A 21,036-nucleotide genomic window follows, 5' to 3' on the forward strand; every position below is an offset into this window, starting at 1 on the left:
TTCCGCTGTTTGCTAGTTTATATCTAGTTTTGCATCATCTCCTGAAGCTTAATGATTGGCTCGGGAAATTGGCGATGAATTTGCCAGTTTTTCTTGAAATTGACATTGGTTTTGATTTTTTTGCCTCCGCCAAGAGTCAGCGTCACTTGTGATTGGCGGGTTTGGGCAGCGTCTGATGGACGGAGTGAGCACACATGGTGATTGTCTCTCACTTTGGTTCTTTAAAAAAACAGCTGGAACCCGAGCCCTGTGCCGTCCTGCTCCCGACCAGCGCGACACACAACAGGCTCAGCTTTCACTGCAGCTCCCTGCCCTCTCCCCGGCTCCCGCCCTGGACCCCACAACTTTGCTGACTCGCAGTTAAGGCTCACACCTGAGGAACAGGAACCCGAGGGCACCGACTCCCATGAAACCCGTAACTCAGCGAGCTGTCAACACTTTTACACAGGAGGAAATAGTGTGTGTGTGTGTGTGTGGGCAGGGGGCAGTAAAAGGAAGAGAGGGGGAAAGGAGGATGGGAAGAAGCATGGGAGAGGGAAAGGGAGAGGAATGGGGGAGAGAAGAGAAGAAAGGATAGAGTAAGGGAAATAAGGAAGGATGAAGCGAGGAGGGTGGATAGGAACAACTTGCATTTATATAGAGCCTTTAACAGTAAGGAGTGAAGGGAAGGAAGGAGGGAGAGAGGGTAAGATGTAATGAGAGAAAGTTAGAAAGGATGCGAAGGGCTCTCACACTCAATGTCCTAAAATGCTGATCTCAGAAACTTACTTAAACCTCAATGAGTTCTGACACATCACCTCAATTTACAAATTGTGGCTTTAAACAGTCACTGACGTTACATTATTTCAGTCTTCATGGTTTCGCTGAGTTTAATGAATCAGCTTAAATGACATTTCGTGAAAAATGTAACGTGAGCTTCATAAAAACATTAATGTCAGGAAGAATCATTAAAAAACGATAGAAATAAGAAATACCCTCTACTAACCAACTGGGTTGTGCGGATGCTGGAGTATGGGGGGGGCACTGGAGTATGGGGGGGGCGCTGGGGTATGGGGGTGCCAGAGTATGGGGGGGCACTGGGGTATGGGGGGCACATAAGCTGGGGTATGGGGGTGCTGGAGTATGGGGGGGCACTGGGGTATGGGGGCACTAGGGTATGGGAGTGCACATAAGCTGGGATATGGGGGTGCTGGGATTATGGGGGAGCGCAAGGGTGCTGGGGTATGGGGGTGCTGGGGTATGGGGGTGGCGCACGGGCACTGGGGTATGGGGGTGCACTGGGGTATGGGGGGGCCGCTGGGGTATGGGAGCGCACAGGTGCTGGGGTATGGGGGTGCTCTGGGGTATGGGGGCGCTGGGGTATGGGGGGGCGTGCAGGCGCTGGGGTTCCAGGCATCCTCCACTACCTTATCCAATTGACCATTCCTCATGCATGAGTGTCGGCAGTGACAGAGGGAGAGAATGTTAAGCCCAGTCCTACCCTCAGCCTCACTCAGACACTTTCCAGCAGGAGTCACTGGCTACAGATCAGGAACAATCTTGGCTAATTTTATTCCACCCTGCCGGCCCCCTTACCCCCGCCTCACCCTGGCTCAGGGCACTGAGGCCAATTCCAGGACCCCCACAAGCCCCCTCTACGCTCCCGGCCACCTCAAGTTCCACCCAGGCAAAGATCAGCTAACTGGCATGGACCAAAGTCAAACCTGGATCCCTCAGCACTGGTCTGTGTGGCTAAGCTGTGCAATGGGTAGAGCCTCGACCCACTAAGCCATTGGGCAGTTAACAAGAAACGGAATAATTCTGGTCAAATTCCTCTGGGTTATCAGTAACACACACGCAAATCTCTGGGTACGGCATCATATTGGTCATGTGATCAGGAGCACTTCCCGGGCATGTGATCCTTCTGAAGCGGGTTAGTGTCCAGTCTCAGCAAACATCCTTCATAATACGTAACGGTAATCGGCACGATGCATCCAATGGCAGTAATTCCTTGTTCCATCACCCCAAAACAATGCATCTGGGGAGCGGGTGTAAAGAGGTAGCAGTGACCCTGCGCTGCTAACACATGGGAGACAGGCTGGGGAGAACTCTGATCCCTTAACCTCGCACCAAACCAACCTACGGGCTACTGGGGGCAGGGCCAGGCTGGCCCTGTGGGAAATCAGGGCCTTCCCTGAGTGCCCCCAAATCCTTTCACAGCACTGTATGATCTGTGCCCGCTTTCCCCGGAGAATCCCAGAATCCTATGCCCGTTCAGGGGAGCAAGTTAACCTTGACCAGGGATTCACTTTGGTGCCTGGGATGGTGCATTGTGTTGCAGGTTATTGATGGTACTTGGGGGGGGGGGGGGGGGGGAGGTTAGGGATGGTACAGGGGGGGGGGGGTAATTGGACGGAGGGGGTAGGGACGGTTGGGGGGGGTGATAAAAGGGGGTTGGGGTACGGTATGGGGGGGGAGCGGGCGATGGTACGGGGGGAGGGGGGATGGTACGGTGGGGGGGGGGGAAGAATTGGGGTGGGTTAGGGATGGTACGGGGGATTATTGATAATATGTTGTACTGGGGGTTATTATGCGGAGCACAATCTGTAGAATCAGTTTGATGTTCCAGAGTTTACAGACTCTGGTTAGGATCATGCTTTTCTTGTCTCTTGGCCTGAATCTCTGGAGTTATTCTCCTGAAACAACAGTAAATGTAACAGGAAATGCCTTCCATGAACGTGCGAAAAATGTGCAAATATGTACAAGTGAGCGGAGCCCCCCGGATGAAAACGGTTGATGTTTTCCGACAAAGTTTAAAGAAGATTAGGAGAAGGGTAGCTGCAGTGTGGCCAGAGTTGGGAGCTGTCGCTGGGGATCTTGCCATCAATCCTCGATGCAGATCACATCGCTGACTTTATCTTTCCTCTCGCCTGCTTCCAGTTCTTTCAGTCCTTCCGATAGGAGCTTTTTATCCGGGACACTCACAGCCGAAATATTTGTGGTTGCTGCAAACAAGCAGAATGACTTCAATATCTTTTTCTCTTAGCTGGCAAATTCTGTTTCATTTTTTTTCAAAATAACAATAATGTGTATTTATATAGTACCTTTACCATAATAAAACATCCCAGGACACTTCACAGGAGGGTAATCAGACAATTAATTTGCTACTGAGCCAAAGGAGATATTAGGGCAGATGGCCAAAATCTTGGTCAAAGAGTTAGGTTTTAAGGAGGAGAGGGAGGTGGAGAGGCGGAGAGGTTTAGGGAGGGAATTCCAGAGCTTAGGGCCCAGGCAGCTGAAGGCACGGCCACTAATGGAGGGGCGAAGAAATGGGGGATACACAAGAGGCCAGAATTGGATTGTTTTAAACCCCACCCCCAAGCTGACATTGCACCATCTCTCGTGGAGACATTTTGGTTTCATCTAAAGTAACAGATGTCAGATACTGAGCTCGCCGTTTTTCAATGGCTGTGATCAGTCTCTTTCTTTGATCCTAAATTTCCCTCCGTTCAGTTACTTAATCTGGGCAACTGTGCACAAGAGACATGGGAGATGTCCTGCCCCAGATTACAGTCTGGTTCTCGGTACAACGAGGTCTGGGGACTGCCAGGCTGAATTCTATCCGTCTCATCGGGGGAGAGAACTCCCTTCTCCCCATTGATCAATGTTCTTTATTATTCTTCATTCTCAGGATGTGAGCATCACTGGCAAGGCCAGCATTTATTGCCCATCCCAGTTACCCTGGACCCTGGACAGAAGGAATGTCTTGCTTCAGAGAGTCAATCATGCTGGTGTGGGACTGGAGTCACATGTAGGCCCAGACCAGGTAAGGACGCCAGGTTTCCTCCCCCAAAGGACGTTAGTGAACCAGTTGGGTTTTTACCACAATCCGTCAGCTCCATGGTCACTTTTACTGATACCAGCTTATTTGCAGAATTCAGATGTGAGAGGCCATGTTTGGAGAACGTACCACTGATATAGGGCCCCAGAGGCATCTGATTGTAGTTAATGAGGGTCGCGGTCCCTGGACCTCGGAAGCTGGGCCCAAAGCTGTTACTGTACATCTGTGCCGCTCCATACGGACCCTGTGGGAACGGCTGCAAAATACGCTTTGTTTAAACAAAAATTAATCAGATCGTCAAACTCAAAGCGTTTACACAAAGAATTCACAGCTTTAAGCACAGGATTTCCCCCTTCTCCTCGGTTGAATGTGTTGGCCCTTCGATCAAGTCCAGCTCCGGGGCACTGAGCAGCTCTGTTTAGGACGGTCAACCGTGGGTGGCATCACCATCAAATGCGATCCTGCTCTCACCTGATGTACACACTCTCTCTCGCTCTCTCTCTCTCTCACACACACACACAATGTACACTCTCTCTCTCTCTCACATACACACAATGTACACTCTCTCTCACCCACAATGTACACTCTCTCTCACCCACAATGTACACTCTCTCTCACCCACAATGTACATTCTCTCTCACCCACAATGTACACTCTCTCTCACACACAATGTACACTCTCTCTCACACACAATGTACACTCTCTCTCACACACACACACACGGAGCTTTACTCTGTATCTAACCCGTGCTGCACCTGCCCTGGGAGTGTTTGATGGGACAGTGTAGAGGGAGCTTTACTCTGTATCTAACCCAATGCTGTACCTGCCCTGGGAGTGTTTGATGCGACAGTGTAGAGGGAGCTTTACTCTGTATCTAACCCGTGCTGTACCTGCCCTGGGAGTGTTTGATGGGACAGTGTAGAGGGAGCTTTACTCTGTATCTAACCCGTGCTGTACCTGCCCTGGGAGTGTTTACATAAAAACATAAGAAATAGGAGTAGGCCATTTGGCCTGTCGAACCTACTCCACCATTCAATAAAATCATGGCTGATCTGACCTTGGCCTCAACTCCACTTCACTTCCCACTCCCCATAACCCTTGACTCCCCTATCTTTCAAAAATCTATCTCCACCTTAAATATATTCAATGACCCAGCCTCCACAGCGCTCTGGGGTGGAGAAATTCCTCATCTCCATTTTAAATGGGCGACCCCTTATTCTGAAACTATGCCCCCTACTTCTAGATTCCCCCGCAAGGGGAAACAACTTCTCTGCATATACCCTGTCAAGCCCCCTCAGAATCTTATACCTTTCAATAAGATCACCTTTCATTCTGCTGAACTCCAATGAGTATAGGCCCAACCTTTCTTCAGAAGACAACCACTCATTTCTGGAATCAACTTCGTGGAACTTCTCTGAACAGCCTCCAATGCAAGTATATCCCTCCTTAAATAGGAGACCAAAACAGGATGCAGTACTCTAGGTGTGGCCTCACCAATACCCTGTACAGTTGGAGCAGTTTTATACTCCATCCCCTTTGCAATAAAGGTCAACATTCCATTTGCCTTCCTGATTACTTGCTGTACCTGCATACTAACTTGTTGTGTTCCATGTACAAGTACTCCCAGGTCACTATGCCGCAGCATTGTGTAATCTCTCCCCATTTAAATAATAATTTGCTTTTTCAATTTTCTTACCAAAGTGGATAACCTCACATTTTCCCACATTATACTCCATCTGCCAAATTTTTGCCCACTCACTTAGCCTGTCTATATCCCTTTGCAGATTCTTTGCGTCCTCCTCACAACTTGCTTTCCCACCTATCTTTGTATCATCAGCAAATTTGGCTACATTACACTCGGTCCCTTCATCCAAGTCATTAATATAAATTGTAAATAGTTGAGGCCCCAGCACTGATCCCTGTGGCACCCCACTAGTTACAGTTTGCCAACCTGAAAATGACCCATTTATCCCGACTCTCTGTTTTCTGTTAGTTAGCCAATCCTCTATCCATGTTAATATATTGCCCCCAACCCCGTGAGCTCTTATCTTGTGTTGTAACCTTTTATGTGGCACCTTATCGAATGACTTCTGGCAATCCAAATACACCACAACCACTGGTTCCCCCTTATCCACTCTGCTCGTTACATCCTCAAAGAACTCCAGCAAATTTGTCAAACATGATTTCCCTTTCATAAAACCATGCTGACTCTGCCTGACTGTATTATACTTTTCCAAATGTCCCGCTGCTGCTTCCTTAATAATGGACTCCAGCATTTTCCCAGTGAAAGATGTTAGGTTAACTGGTATATAGTTTCCTGCTTTCTGTCTCCCTCCTTTCTTAAATAGGGGCATTACATTTGCAGTTTTTCAATCTACTGGGATCGCCCCAGAATGCAGGGAACTTTGGTAGATAACAACCAATGCATCCACTATCTCTGCAGCCACTTCTTTTAAGACCCTATGATGCAGGCCATCAGGTCCAGGGGACTTGTCCCCCTTTAGTCCCATTAGTTTGCCTAGTACTTTTTCTCCAGTGATAGTGATTGTTTTCATTCCCTCTCCCAATAGTCCCTTGATTATTATTGGGAGGCTTTTAGTATCTTTTACCGCGAAGACCAATACAAAATATTGGTTCAAAGTCTCTGTTATTTTCCCTATTTCCTGTTATTAATACCCCAGTCTCATCCTCTAAGGGACCAATGTTTACTTTAGCTACTCGCTTCCTTTTTATATACCTGCGGAAACTCTGACTATCTGTTTTTATATTTCTTGCTAGTTTACGCTCATAATCTATCTGTCTCTTTTTTTTTTGCTGGTTTCTAAAAATTTCCCAATCCTCTGGCCTTCCACTAATCTTTGCAACATTGTATGCCATTGTTTTCAATTTGATACCATCCTTTAATTCCTTAGTTAGCCACGGTTGGTTCATCTTTCTCTTAGTCTTTCTTTCTCACTGGAATATATCTTTGCTGAGTTAGAAACATAAGAAATAGGAGCAGGAGTAGGCCATTTGACCTCTCAAACCTGCTCCGCCATTTAATAAGATCATGGCTGATCTGATTATGGACTCAGCTCCACTTCCCTGCCCGCTCCCCATAACCTTTTACTCCCTTATCGCTCAAAAATCTGTCTATCTCTGCCTTAAATATATTCAATGACCCAGCCTCCACAGCTCTCTGAGGCAGAGAATTACACAGATTTACAACCCTCTGAGAGAAGAAATTCCTCCTCATCTCAGTTTTAAATGGGTGACCCCTTATTCTGCGACTATTCCCCCTAGTTTTAGTTCCCCCTTTGAGTGGAAATATCCTCTCTGCATCCAATTTATCGAGCCCCCTCATTAACTTATATTTTTCGATAAGATCACCTCTCATTCTTCTGAACTCCAATGAGTATAGGCCCAACCTACTCAACCTATCTTCATAAGTCAACCCGCTCATCTCCAGAATCAACTTCGTGAACCTTCTCTGAACAGTCTCCAATGCAAGTATATTCTTCCTTAAATACGGGGACCAAAACTGCACACAGTACTCCAGGTGTGATCTCACCAATACCCTGTACAGTTGTAGCAGGACTTCCCTGCTTTTATACTCCATCCCCCTTGAGTTATGAAATATCTCCTTAAATGTTGGGTGGGACAGTGAAGAGGGAGCTTTACTCTGTATCTAACCCGTGCTGTACCTGCGTTGGAAGGGTTTGATGGGATACTTGCCGCTCAATATGAGAATGTGTTCCAGTCCTCAGCACTAACAGGCTCACATTTATGAACAGACAATGCACGGCAAAAAAAAAAAACGAACACAGTACAGCGGCACGGAGTGTTTCCGTCCCATCCACTGCCGACTGGGAGACGCAAGGCTCTCCTGCACACCACCCCGTTGAATTATGTGGGATGCACAGACCAAGGGGCAGGGGATTATACTCTCCGATTCCCCTCACCCCCAGAGTTTCTCACTCTCCGATTCCCCTCACCACCCCCCCCCCCCCCCCCCAAGAGTCCCCTCATCCACAGAGTCCCCTCCCCTCCCCAGAATCCCCCCCTCCCCCAGGAACCTCGCAAACCGCAAGGCCCCTGCCCGGTTTCTCACCTGCTGTTGGGGCTCGGTTCCCCGGTTGGCAAGGCGACTCAGGATACTTCGTTCCGACATCTGGAGCCGCGCTGTGACGGGCGGGACCCGCGACAACATGTTGGGTAATCGCGTCACATCTGCCTTCATGTCGCTGAGGAGCTCCTCCAGCTGATTCAGGACTGAAAGAAACAAAAAGCAAAGAGAGGGCGAGGAGCTCAGGGCCCGGGTTTCAGCAGGGACGCAGAGACAACACATCCCAACAGCAGCCGGCAACATTCACAGCCGGTGTTGTGGCACCTCGCAGCTCTGCCTGCCGCGATAACACCACGCACCCAGCACCCGGCACAGCACGGCAACACACCCGGGGGCGGGGGAGGGGGAGAGTGACGGGTGTAGGGAGAGGGGCGTGATGGGGGGGAGGGAAGGGGAGGGGTAGGGGGGAGTGACGGAGGAAAGGGGGAGTGACGGGGGAGAGGGGGAGTGACGGGGGAGAGGGGGAGTGACGGGGGAGTGACGGGGGAGAGACGGGGGAGTGACGGGGGAGAGACGGGGGAGAGACGGGGGAGAGACGGGGGAGAGGGGGAGTGACGGGGGAGAGGGGGAGTGACGGGGGAGAGGGGGAGTGACGGGGGAGAGGGGGAGTGACGGGGGAGAGGGGGAGTGACGGGGGAGGGGGGGAGTGACGGGGGAGGGGGGGGAGTGACGGGGGAGGGGGGGAGTGACGGGGGAGTGACGGGGGAGGGGGGAGTGACGGGGGAGGGGGGAAGTGACGGGGGAGGGGGGAAGTGACGGGGGAGGGGGGAAGTGACGGGGGAGAGGGGGGGAGTGACGGGGGGAGGGGGGAGTGACGGGGGGGAGGGGGGAGTGACGGGGGGGAGGGGGGAGTGACGGGGGGGAGGGGGGAGTGACGGGGGGGGAGGGGGGAGTGACGGGGGGAGGGGGGAGTGACGGGGGGAGGGGGGAGTGACGGGGGGAGGGGGGAGTGACGGGGGGAGGGGGGAGTGACGCGGGGAGGGACGCGGGGAGGGGAGAGTGACGGGGAGAGGGGGGAGTGACGGGGGAGAGGGGGGAGTGACGGGGGAGAGGGGGAGTGACGGGGGAGAGGGAGGAGTGACGTGGGGGAGGGGGAGTGACGGGGGGGAGGGGGGAGTGACGGGGGAGAGGGGGGAGTGACGGGGGGGAGGGGGAGTGACGGGGGGGAGGGGGAATGACGGGGGGGAGGGGGAGGGGGAGTGACGGGGGGGAGGGGGAGGGGGAGTGACGGGGGGAGGGGGAGTGACGGGGGGAGGGGGAGTGACGTGGGGGAGGGGGAGTGACGGGGGGAGGGGGAGTGACGGGGGGGAGGGGGAGTGACGGGGGGAGGGGGAGTGACGGGGGGAGGGGGAGTGACGGGGGGGAGGGGGGAGAGGGGGAGTGACGGGGGGGAGGGGGAGTGACGGGGGGGAGGGGGAGTGATGGGGGGGAGGGGGAGTGACGGGGGGGAGGGGGAGTGACGGGGGGGAGGGGGGAGAGGGGGAGTGATGGGGGGGAGGGGGAGTGACGGGGGGAGGGGGAGTGACGGGGGGGAGGGGGAGTGACGGGGGGGGGGGAGGTTGGGGGAGGTTGGGGGGCGTGCGGCTGTGATAACGATCTCCAATATTTGCTCACAGCCCCTCCTATGTACGTTGCTTTTCTCTGAGCAACACTGGAATATTTTTGTGGTGAATTTAAACCCTACGTGTGCACTGGAGAAATATCCTGATAGATTGTGCAGAATATATCACAGAATAACCTGGAATCCTGAACTGGCTGTTGTACATACAAGACAGGGAACGGTGGTGTTGTGGCTAATGTTACTAGACCAGGAATCCAGAGAACTTGAATTACAATCCCACCACTGCACCACCCTGGACAAGAATTTGAATTCAGTTTAAAAATCTGGAAATAAAAATGTGGTTTCTGTAAAAGTGACCATGAAGCTGTTGGATTGATGTAAAAACACAACTGGTTCACTGATGTCCTTTAGGAAACTTGCCTTCCTTACCCGGTCTATAGGTGACTCCAGGTTGACTGTTAACTGCCTCAGTTGTATCAAAACCTGCGACTGTAACGGTTCAGAAGGTCCACCACCGCCTTCTCCGGGCAGCTAGGGACGGGCAATAAATGCCGGCCTTGCCAGCGACACTCACATCCCCAACAACACGTTTTTTTAAATACAAGGACAGCCTCCTCAGGAATCACTTTACTAACCTTCATTCGTGAAGTGTTGGCAGCTGTTGGAGGCCGAGAAGTGGCAGAAGGTGCTCTTCACTGACCAGTGATTTGATACTGAGCCATCCCAGTCTATGCAGAGACACCTGATCACTGGGCTACAACTATAAGCACCCTGGAAGGAGGGGCGAAATTAAACTCAAGGTTAAGCTCCCCCCAGCCTCAGCCCCTTTCTAGCAATTGATTCCAGGCCAATTGTTCATTTTAAGTCTGAGATTGATAAATTGTTCTTCACCAAAGGTATTAAGAGATATGGGGCAAAGGGGTAGGTTGCAAATCGCCATGATCTCACTGAATGGCGGAACAGTCTCGAGGTGCTAAAACCAGGCTCCAGTTCCTGGGTTCCGAGTCCACAGTTCAGTTATGGCCTGGGCTAACTCAGCACACAGCAGATTAGACCAGGCCCTCCTGGTCTCTAAGGCTCAGTCACTGCCAAACCAGCGGAGTCAATGGGGGTTGGGTGTGGGGGTCTGTTTACTGCTTTCTTCTGAGATTATGTTTTAGTGGCACCAAGAGTGCCGCTGCCCTTCTGGCCCAAGAACACCCATTAAGAGGGGAGCAGGAGGGAAAAGGGCTGAATATTTACTGCTCTACAAACAGAGTAAGGAGTACTGCTCACCTCACAAGTGTCCCACATTGAAATCACAGATCCAACATTAAACATCACCACAGAGAATAGTGTCAGCAGTCAATAGGATTCCAAATGATTAAAACCAGATTTACTGGTTCTACACGAATATAAATACTTTGAAGGGTAATCTCCATCCTTTCAATAAACAGCACGAGGCGAGAGGGGAAATGTATTGCTCCCAGTAACACAGTCTCAGAATAAGGAGTATATTATCCCTGTGTACAATCCCAAACAACAACTTGCTTATATAGCGCCTTTAACGTAGTAAAACGTCCCAAGGTGCTTTACAAGAGCGTTATCAAACAAAGCATAAGGAGATATTCAGACAGATGACCAGAAGTTTGGAGAAAGAGGTAGGTTAAAGGAGAGCGAGATAGCGAGATGGAGAGGTTCAGGGAGGGAATTTCAGAGCTAGGGCCTCGGCAGCTGAAGGTATGGCCGCGAGCGATTACAATCAGGGATGCGCAAGAGGTCATAATTGGAGGAGTGCGGAGATCGCGGGGGTTGTGGGGCTGGAGGAGGTTACAGAGATAGGGAGCAGCCGAGACCATGGAGGGATTTGTAAACAAGGAGGAGAATTTTGAAATCAAAGTGTTGCTTAACCGGGGCCAATGTAGGTCAGTGAGCGGGACTTGGTGCGAGTTAGGACATGGGGCAGCCAGGTTTTGGATGAGCTCAAAGTTATAGAGGGTGGAAGATGGGAGGCCAGCCAGGAGAGCGCTGGAATAGTCAACTCTAGAGGTAACCAAGGTATGGATGAGGGTTTCAGCAGCAGATGAGTTGAGGCAGGGCCGAGACTGTCGACCTTACAGAGATGGAAATCGCCGGTTTTGGTGATGGCGAGATGTGGTCGGAAGCTTATCTGGGAGTTAAATACAACACCAAGGGTGCGAACAATGTCGGACAGTTGCCAGGGAGAACAATGGAGTTGGTGGCTAGGGAACGGGCTTTGTGGAGGGGTCTTCCCGATATTTAGTTGGAGGACATTTCTGCTCATCCAGTATTGGATGTCGGACAATCGGTGTGACAAATCAGAGACAGTGGAGGGGTCGGAGGTGCTGAGGCAGAGCTGGGTGTCTATTTTTGGATGATGATGCCAAGGGGCAGCATGTAGATGAGAATAGCAGGAGGCAAGGATAGATCCTCGAGAGCTCCACAGGTAATGGTGCGGGAGTGGGAGGAGAAGACATTGCTGTAGATTCTCTGGTTACGATTGGATGGGAATGGAACCAAGCGAGTGCAGTCCCATCCAGTGGGTGAGAGTGGAGAGTCATTGGGGAGGATGGTGTCGGTAATCATGTCAAAGGCTGCAGGCAGGCCAAGAGAATGAGGAGGGATCGATTACCACAGTCGCAGTCACAAAGGATGTCATTTGTGACTTTGATGAGGCCTGTTGGGTACTGTGGCAGGGACGGAAACCTGATTTGAGAGAATCAAACATGGAATTGCGGGAAAAATGGGCACGGATTTGGGAAGGGACAACACGTTCAAGGACTTGAGAGTAAATAAAGAGTGTATTCCCCGTTTACTGTACAGAATAAGGAGTATTTTATCCCTGAATTCCAGCTCCTTCCCATACAGAGTAACTAATGTAACCCACACCTGCCCCCTAGTGGGTTCGGTATGCTGTACATCGATGGGCGAAATGTAGATCAGGCCCCAGAACTGAGTGAGATTTGTACCAATGCCAAAATCCCCCTCCTCAATCAGAGGCTATGACTGGTTCATTCGTTCAGCAGCATGGTGTCTTTTTTAGATTGCAGTTATACCATTTGACATGGGGTTCGAAGCTTAAACAAATCTACTTTAAATCGATTTATTTGGTTATTGTCCACCATAAATAATTTCAAACAGGAATGAACTAACAGCTCCCCCTGGTGGTGTAGCTGGTAAATGACAGAGCCAGAGAGGGTCCCAGGCTCAATTCCCAGTCTGTGTTGCGTTCGCTGGTATCAGATGGGTTAGACCACACGGAGCAATGTGCACAGCCTGCTCTTCATATTATAAAAGGGTTATAGAGGCACTGGCCCCATGATACCAGAACTGAGAGGTTGGACCTATCAGGAATGATTGAACAGACTGGAGCTCTATAGGTCTTCAAGATTATGAAAGGGTTCGCTAGGGTAGAATTGGACATGATGTTTCTACATGTGGGGGATAGTCACTACTAAAGCCAAAAGGGAATTCAGGAGAAACCTCTTTACCCAGAGTGGTGAGAATGTGGAACTCATGGAGCAGTTGATGCGAATATCATAGATGATTTTAAGGGGAAGCTCGATAAACACATGAGGGAGAAAGGAATAGAAGGATATGTTGATACGGTGAGATGAAGAGGGGTGGGAGGAGGCTCGTGTGGACCATAAACACCGAATGCACCTGTTGGGCCGAGCGGCCAGTTTCTGTGCAAATCTGAAGTAACACATCAATGTATTAACTTTTCCGTGTGAACTGTCTGGTCAAAGCAAGGGGTATTGTTGCTAGAGAATGGAAGACCTTGTATTTGAAGCATCAAGCACTCCTTACACTCAACTACAGCACAGGTTAGATACAGAGTAAAGCTCCCTCTACACGGTCCCATCAAACACTCCCAGGGCAGGTACAGCACGGGTTAGATACAGAGTAAAGCTCCCTCTACACGGTCCCATCAAACACTCCCAGGGCAGGTACAGCACGGGTTAGATACAAAGTAAAGCTCCCTCTACACTGTCCCATCAAACACTCCCAGGGCAGGTACAGCATGGGTTAGATAGAGAGTAAAGCTCCCTCTACACTGTCCCATCAAACAGAGGCAGTAAGCAAAGGGTTATGGTTGATGGGTGTTTTTGTGACTGAAGGCTATTTTCAGTGGGGTGCCGCCGGACTCAGTACTAGGTCCCTTGCTTTTTGTGCTATATGTCAATAATCTAGACTTGAATATACGGGGTATGATTAAGAAGTTTGCAGATGTTACTAAAATCGGCTGTGTGGTTGATAATGAAGAAAAAAGCTGTAGACTGCAGGAAGATATCAATGAACTGGTCAGGTGGGTAGAACAGTGGCAAATGGAATTCAAAATGCAGAAGTGTGAGGTAATGCATTTGGAGAAGGCTAACAGGGCAAGGAATACACATTAAATGGTAGGACACTGAGAAGTGTAGAGAACAAAGGGAGCTTGGAGTATAGGTCCACAGATCCCTGACTGTAGCAGACCAGGTAGATAAGGTGGTTAAGAAGGCATATGGAATACTTGTCTTTATTTGCTGAGGGAAAGAATACAAGAGCAGGGAGGTTATGCTTGAACTGTATAACAACACTAGTTAGGCCACAGCTAGAGTACTGCATGCAGTTCCGGTCACCATATTATAGGAAAGATGTGATTGCACTAGATAGGGTACAGAGGAGATTTACGAGGATGTTGCCTGGACTGGAGAATTTTAGCTATGAGGAAAGATTGAATAGGCTGGGTTTGTTTTCTTTGGAACAGGGGAGGGTGAGGGGAGACCTTATTGAGGTGTATAAAATTATGAGGGGTCTAGATAGAATGGATAGGAAGGACCCATTTCCCTTAGCAAAGGGATCAACAACCAGGAGGCATAGATTTATAGAAATTGGTAGGAGGTTTAGAGGGGATGTGAGGGGAAATTTATTCACCCAGAGGGCGGTGGGGGTCTGGAATGCACTGCCTGAAAGGGTGGTAGAGGCAGAAACCCTCACCACATTTAAAAAGTACCTGGATGTGCACCTGAAGTGCCGTAACCTACAGGGCTATGGACCTACAGCAGGAAAGTGGGATTGGGCTGGGTAGCTCTTTGTTGGCCAGCGCAGACACAATGGGTCGAAATGGCCTCCTTCTGTGCTGTAAATTTCTATGATTCTATGAAACACTCCCCAGGCAGGTACAGCACGGGTCAGATACAGAGTAAAGCTCCCTCTACACTGCCCCATCAAACACTCCCAGGGCAGGTACAGCACGGGTTAGATACAGAGTAAAGCTCCCTCTACACTGCCCCATCAAACACTCCCAGGGCAGGTACAGCACGGGTTAGATACAGAGTAAAGCTCTCTCTACACTGCCCCATCAAACACTCCCAGGGCAGGTACAGCACGGGTCAGATACAGAGTAAAGCTCCCTCTACACTGCCCCATCAAACACTCCCAGGGCAGGTACAGCACGGGTTAGATACAGAGTAAAGCTCCCTCTACACTGCCCCATCAAACACTCCCCAGGCAGGTACAGCACGGGTTAGATACAGAGTAAAGCTCCCTCTACACTGTCCCATCAAACACTCCCAGGGCAGGTACAGCACGGGTCAGATACAGAGTAAAGCTCCCTCTACACTGCGTATTAACCCCCTAACCCCCGCCACCAATCTCAAACAGTGCCCCTTTGCTACACCGAGGTAGCGTTTTCCATGCCAGCCGACCTGCCCGTCCGTTAACACCAGGCTGAGTGTCGGGCCCACGATGGACTAGGCCAAGACTGACGGCACTCACTCACGTAGACCCTTGCCGCCCGCAGAGCGGCCCCTCCACCACACCCCAGGGTTTTAGGCTGGTGTGTGACCACAATACACCCCTGGGCCCTCTTATATTAAATATAGTTTATAATCCAAAAATAAATTAAGATCACAATTACACCAGAGGCACTTCATTACAAAAAGCTGAATTTATTCGCAGGTTCGCTAAAATGAAAAAGGAACAATTTTTACAAGATGATATTGCGGGCCAGTGCAAGTGATGCTGAAACTATTCTCTTATCTTTCAATCTCTACGATGTCCAGGACCTGTCTGAATGGTCACTATGGAGACGGTCACTATGGAGACGGGAGGTAGACGGGAGGGGGCGCCCGAGCTCACGCGACAAACCTTTGTGCAGCACGGCATTGGCAGGCTTATTGCCGGCCAGAGACTCCTTGGAGAGATGCTGGTGACTCTCGGCCAAGCACTCGACCTCGGCAAAGCGCGCGTTGAGGGCCATGGCTGGGTGATTAGGGTCCTGCGTCATGTTGAGGTAAGCGGCTCGCCGCAGTTGCTCTTCAATCACCAGAGCCTGTTCCAAGAGCTGATGTTAGCCGGGGGGCCGAGACAAGAAAGAATAATTAGAACAGGGATCAATTCAAGTGGCGTCCAGTTAATCGCTTTCACAGCCTTTCACCCCCAACCCCCGCCCCTTGACCCTCACCCCCAACCCCCGTCCCTTGACCCTCACCCCCAACCCCCGTCCCTTGACCCTCACCTCCTACCCCCACCCCTTGACCCTCACCCCCAACCCCCGCCCCTTGACCCTCATCCCCAACCCCCACCCCTTGACCCTCACCCCCAACCCCCACCCCTTGACCCTCACCCCCAACCCCCGTCCCTTGACCCTCACCCCCAACCCCCGCCCCTTGACCCTCACCTCCAACCCCCACCCCTTGACCCTCACCTCCAACCCCCACCCCTTGACCCTCACCTCCAACCCCCGCCCCTTGACCCACTGGGTCACCGAGTCGTCCTGAGTCACACAAGGTCAGAAGGTGAGAAGGGAAGAGAAGGGAAGAAAGAAGTGAGGGTAAGGGAATGAAAGGGAAAGGAGGAAAGGGGGAGAGAAGGAAGGAAGAAAAGAAAGAAAGACCAGAGGAAGAAAAGAAAGAACGGAGGGAGGAAAGAAAAGGAAAGGGAGGAAGGAACTAGCATTTATACAACACTTTTCACAATCTCAGCACGTCCCAAAACCGCTTTACAATGAAATACGTTTGAAGCATAGTCACTGTTGTAATGTAGAAAACGCAGCAGCTAATTTGTGCACAGCAAGCTCCCACAAACAGCAATGTGATAATGACCAGATAAACTGTTTTTAGTGATGTTGGTTGAGGGATAAATATTGGCCAAGACACCAGGGAGAACTCCCCCGCTCTTCTTGAAATAGTGCCCTGGGAGCTTTACATCCGCCCAAGAGAGCAGAAGGCGCCTCGGTTTAACATCTGATCTGAAAGACGGCACCTCCAACAGTGCAGCACTCCCTCAGCACTGCAACTGGAGAGTCAGCCTAGATTATGTGCTCAAGGCTCTGGAGTGGGACTTGAACCCACGACTTTCTGACTCTGAGGTGAGAGCAAAGAGATTCTGATCGCACACACACACAGGTAGGCACGTACTGGCATAGGCACACACACACAGGTAGGCACGTACTGGCATAGGCACACACACACAGGTAGGCACGTACTGGCATAGGCACACACACACAGGTAGGCACGTACTGGCATAGGCACACACACACAGGTAGGCACGTACTGGCATAGGCACACACACACACACAGGTAGGCATGTACTGGCATAGGCACACACACACAGGTAGGCACGTACTGGCATAGGCACACACACACAGGTAGGCACGTATTGGCATAGGCACACACACACACACAGGTGCACACACACACACACACAGGTGCACACACACACACACACACACACACAGGTGCACACACACACACACACACAGGTGCACACAAACACACACCACACACACACAGGTGCACACACACACACACACACACACCACACACACACAGGTGCACACACACACACACCATACAGACAGGTGCACACACACACACGTGCACACACACACACACACACACACAGGTGCACACACACACACACACAGGTGCACACACACACACGCACAGGTGCACACACACAGGTGCACACACACACACACACAGGTGCACACACACACACCACACACACACAGGTGCACACACACACACACAGGTGCACACACACACACACACACAGGTGCACACACACACTCACAGGTGCACACACACACACATACACAGGTGCACACACACACACATGCACAGGTGCACACACACACACACACACGCACAGGTGCACACACACACACACGCACAGGTGCACACACACACACTCACAGGTGCACACACACACACACCACACACACAGGTGCACACACCACACACACACAGGTGCACACACACACACACCACACACACACAGGTGCACACACACACACACCACACACGCACAGGTGCACACACACACACACACAGGTGCACACACACACACACAGGTGCACACACACACGCACAGGTGCACACACACACACACACACAGGTGCACATACACACACCACACACACACAGGTGCACACACACACACACACACAGGTGCACACACACACAGGTGCACACACACACACACACACACACACACACACACACAGGTGCACACACACACACACACACACACAGGTGCGCACACACACACACACACACACACAGGTGCACACACACACACACACAGGTGCACACACACACACACACACACTCACAGGTGCGCACACACACACACACTCACAGGTGCACACACACACACACACTCACAGGTACACACAGGTGCGCACACAGGTGCACACACACACACGCACAGGTGCACACACACACACACACACGCACAGGTGCGCACACACACACAGGTGCACACACACACAGGTGCACACATACACACACACAGGTGCACACACACACACACACGCACACAGGTGCACGCACACACAGGTGCACACACACACACACTCACAGGTACACACACACACAGGTGCACACACACACACACAGGTGCACACACACACACACACACAGGTGCACGCACACACAGGTGCACACACACACACTCACAGGTACACACACACACAGGTGCACACACACACACACAGGTGCATGCACACACAGGTGCACACACACACACGCACAGGTGCACACACACACACACACAGGTGCATGCACACACACACACTCACAGGTACACACACACAGGTGCATGCACACACACACGCACAGGTGCGCACACACACACACACACACAGGTGCACACACACACACACAGGTGCACACACACACACACACAGGTGCACACACACACACACACACGCACAGGTGCACACACACACAGGTGCACACACACACATGCACAGGTGCACACACACACACGCACAGGTGCACACATACACACGCACACACACACGCACAGGTGCACACACACACAGGTGCACACACACACACACACACAGGTGCACACACACACACATGCACACAGGTGCATGCACACACACACACACACACACACACACATACGTGTAGAACCAGTCACACAAACACAGAAGCGGCTTAATTTACCTTGAATCTCCTGGCTAAGAACTTATTCTTCATTTCCAGGAAATTCCCCTTGTTCATCTCTGCTTTGAAAGGCTCATTGATGATGGTGTATCTGGGATCGGTTTGTATATCCTGCCAGCGAGCATAGCCGTGACTGCACAGAAACATCAAGGAAAACACAGAGAGAGAGAAGCACAAGGCAACTGCAGGGGACACGGGACAGACATGTCTCAGACTCCCTCGTGGTCTGTGATAATACTGCACCTCATTCATAAACTCCCTCTACACTGTCCCATCAAACACTCCCAGGGAAGGTACAGCATGGGGTTAGATACAGAGTAAAACTCCCTCTAACTGTCCAAATCTTTTAACAATATTGCTCCCTCACTGCATCATGTGATATTTTCTGTTTCCCAAACTAACTGTTCCGTGGGTTTGCCAGTTTGATGCACTGTTCCTGTCAAATAGGAAGAAGGCGGAGACAATTATAAGTATATGCAAGGTTTGATTATATGATAAGATTATGAAAGGGTTTGATAGTGTCGATGCAGAGAAGATGATTCCACTTGTGGGGAAGAGCAAAACTAGAGACTATAATCGCAAGATGGTCACCAATAAATTCAACAGAAAATTCAGGGGAAACTTCTTTACTCAGAGAGTGGTTAGAATGTGGAACTCACTACCTCACGGAGTGGTTGAAGCGAATACCACAGATGCATTTAAGGCAAAGCTAGATAAGCACATGAGGGAGAAAGGATGATAGCGTGAGGTAAGTAGGGGTGGGAGGGGGCTGGTGTGGAGCATAAACACCGGCACGGACTGGTTTGCCGAACGTCTGTTTCTGAGCTGTACATTCTGTAAGTTTTGAGCGATCTCTAATTCTAACACCCTGTTGCCCTCACTGGCTCAGTGACACACTGTGACACGCTCAGTGACACGCTCGGTGACACGCTGTGACACGCTCAGTGACACGCTCGGTGACACGCTGTGACACGCTCAGTGACACACTGTGACACTGTGACACGCTCGGTGACACGCTCGGTGACACACTGTGACACGCTCGGTGACACGCTCGGTGACACACTGTGACACGCTCGGTGACACGCTCAGTGACACACTGTGACACTGTGACACGCTCGGTGACACGCTCGGTGACACGCTCGGTGACACGCTCGGTGACACGCTCGGTGACACAGTGTGACATGCTCGGTGACATGCTCGGTGACACACTGTGACACGCTCGGTGACACACTGTGACACGCTCGGTGACACGCTCGGTGACACGCTCGGTGACACACTGTGACACGCTCGGTGACACGCTCGGTGACACGCTCGGTGACACGCTGTGACACGCTCGGTGACATGCTCGCTAACACACTGTGACACGCTCGGTGACACACTGTGACACGCTCGGTGACACGCTCGGTGACACGCTGTGACACACTGTGACATGCTCGGTGACATGCTCGCTAACACACTGACACGCTCGGTGACACACTGTGACACGCTCGGTGACACGCTCGGTGACACGCTGTGACACGCTCGGTGACATGCTGTGACACAGTGTGACATGCTCGGTGACACGCTCGGTGACACACTGTGACACGCTCGGTGACACGCTGTGACACGCTCGGTGACATGCTGTGACACAGTGTGACATGCTCGGTGACACGCTCGGTGACACGCTCGGTGACACGCTCGGTGACACACTGTGACACGCTCGGTGACACGCTCGCTAACACACTGTGACACGCTCGGTGACACACTGTGACACGCTCGGTGACACGCTCGGTGACACGCTGGGTGACACACTGTGACATGCTCGGTGACATGCTCGGTGACACACTGACACGCTCGGTGACACACTGTGACACGCTCGGTGACACACTGTGACACGCTCGGTGACACGCTCGGTGACACGCTCGGTGACACGCTCGGTGACACGCTGTGACACGCTCGGTGACACACTGTGACACGCTCGGTGACACGCTCGGTGACACGCTCGGTGACACGCTCGGTGACACACTGTGACACGCTCGGTGACACACTGTGACACGCTCGGTGACACGCTCGGTGACACACTGTGACACGCTCGGTGACACACTGTGACACGCTCTGTGACACA

General features: G+C 51.5%; 1 protein-coding gene across 4 annotated transcripts in view; it reads right to left on the reverse strand.

Annotated features, from left to right (window-relative positions):
* Positions 1–2,402: 2,402 nt before the first annotated feature.
* Positions 2,403–21,036, reverse strand: part of chd5 (chromodomain helicase DNA binding protein 5) — a 130,588-nt gene continuing 111,954 nt past the window's right edge. For 3 of the 4 annotated variants that reach the window (XM_070860419.1, XM_070860418.1, XM_070860417.1), the window contains 5 exons: positions 18,933–19,065; positions 15,619–15,814; positions 7,911–8,071; positions 3,950–4,076; positions 2,403–2,984 (listed from right to left, as the gene is read on the reverse strand). In XM_070860419.1, coding sequence (XP_070716520.1) covers positions 2,863–2,984; positions 3,950–4,076; positions 7,911–8,071; positions 15,619–15,814; positions 18,933–19,065 — 739 coding nt within the window. In that variant the 3' untranslated portion in view covers positions 2,403–2,862. Of the gene's footprint in view, positions 2,985–3,949; positions 4,077–7,910; positions 8,072–15,618; positions 15,815–18,932; positions 19,066–21,036 lie in introns of those variants that run through there. The other variant, XM_070860420.1, reaches the window with a different exon arrangement.

Source organism: Pristiophorus japonicus, chromosome 18, assembly GCF_044704955.1.
Source record: "Pristiophorus japonicus isolate sPriJap1 chromosome 18, sPriJap1.hap1, whole genome shotgun sequence".
Lineage (NCBI taxonomy): Eukaryota > Metazoa > Chordata > Chondrichthyes > Pristiophoridae > Pristiophorus > Pristiophorus japonicus.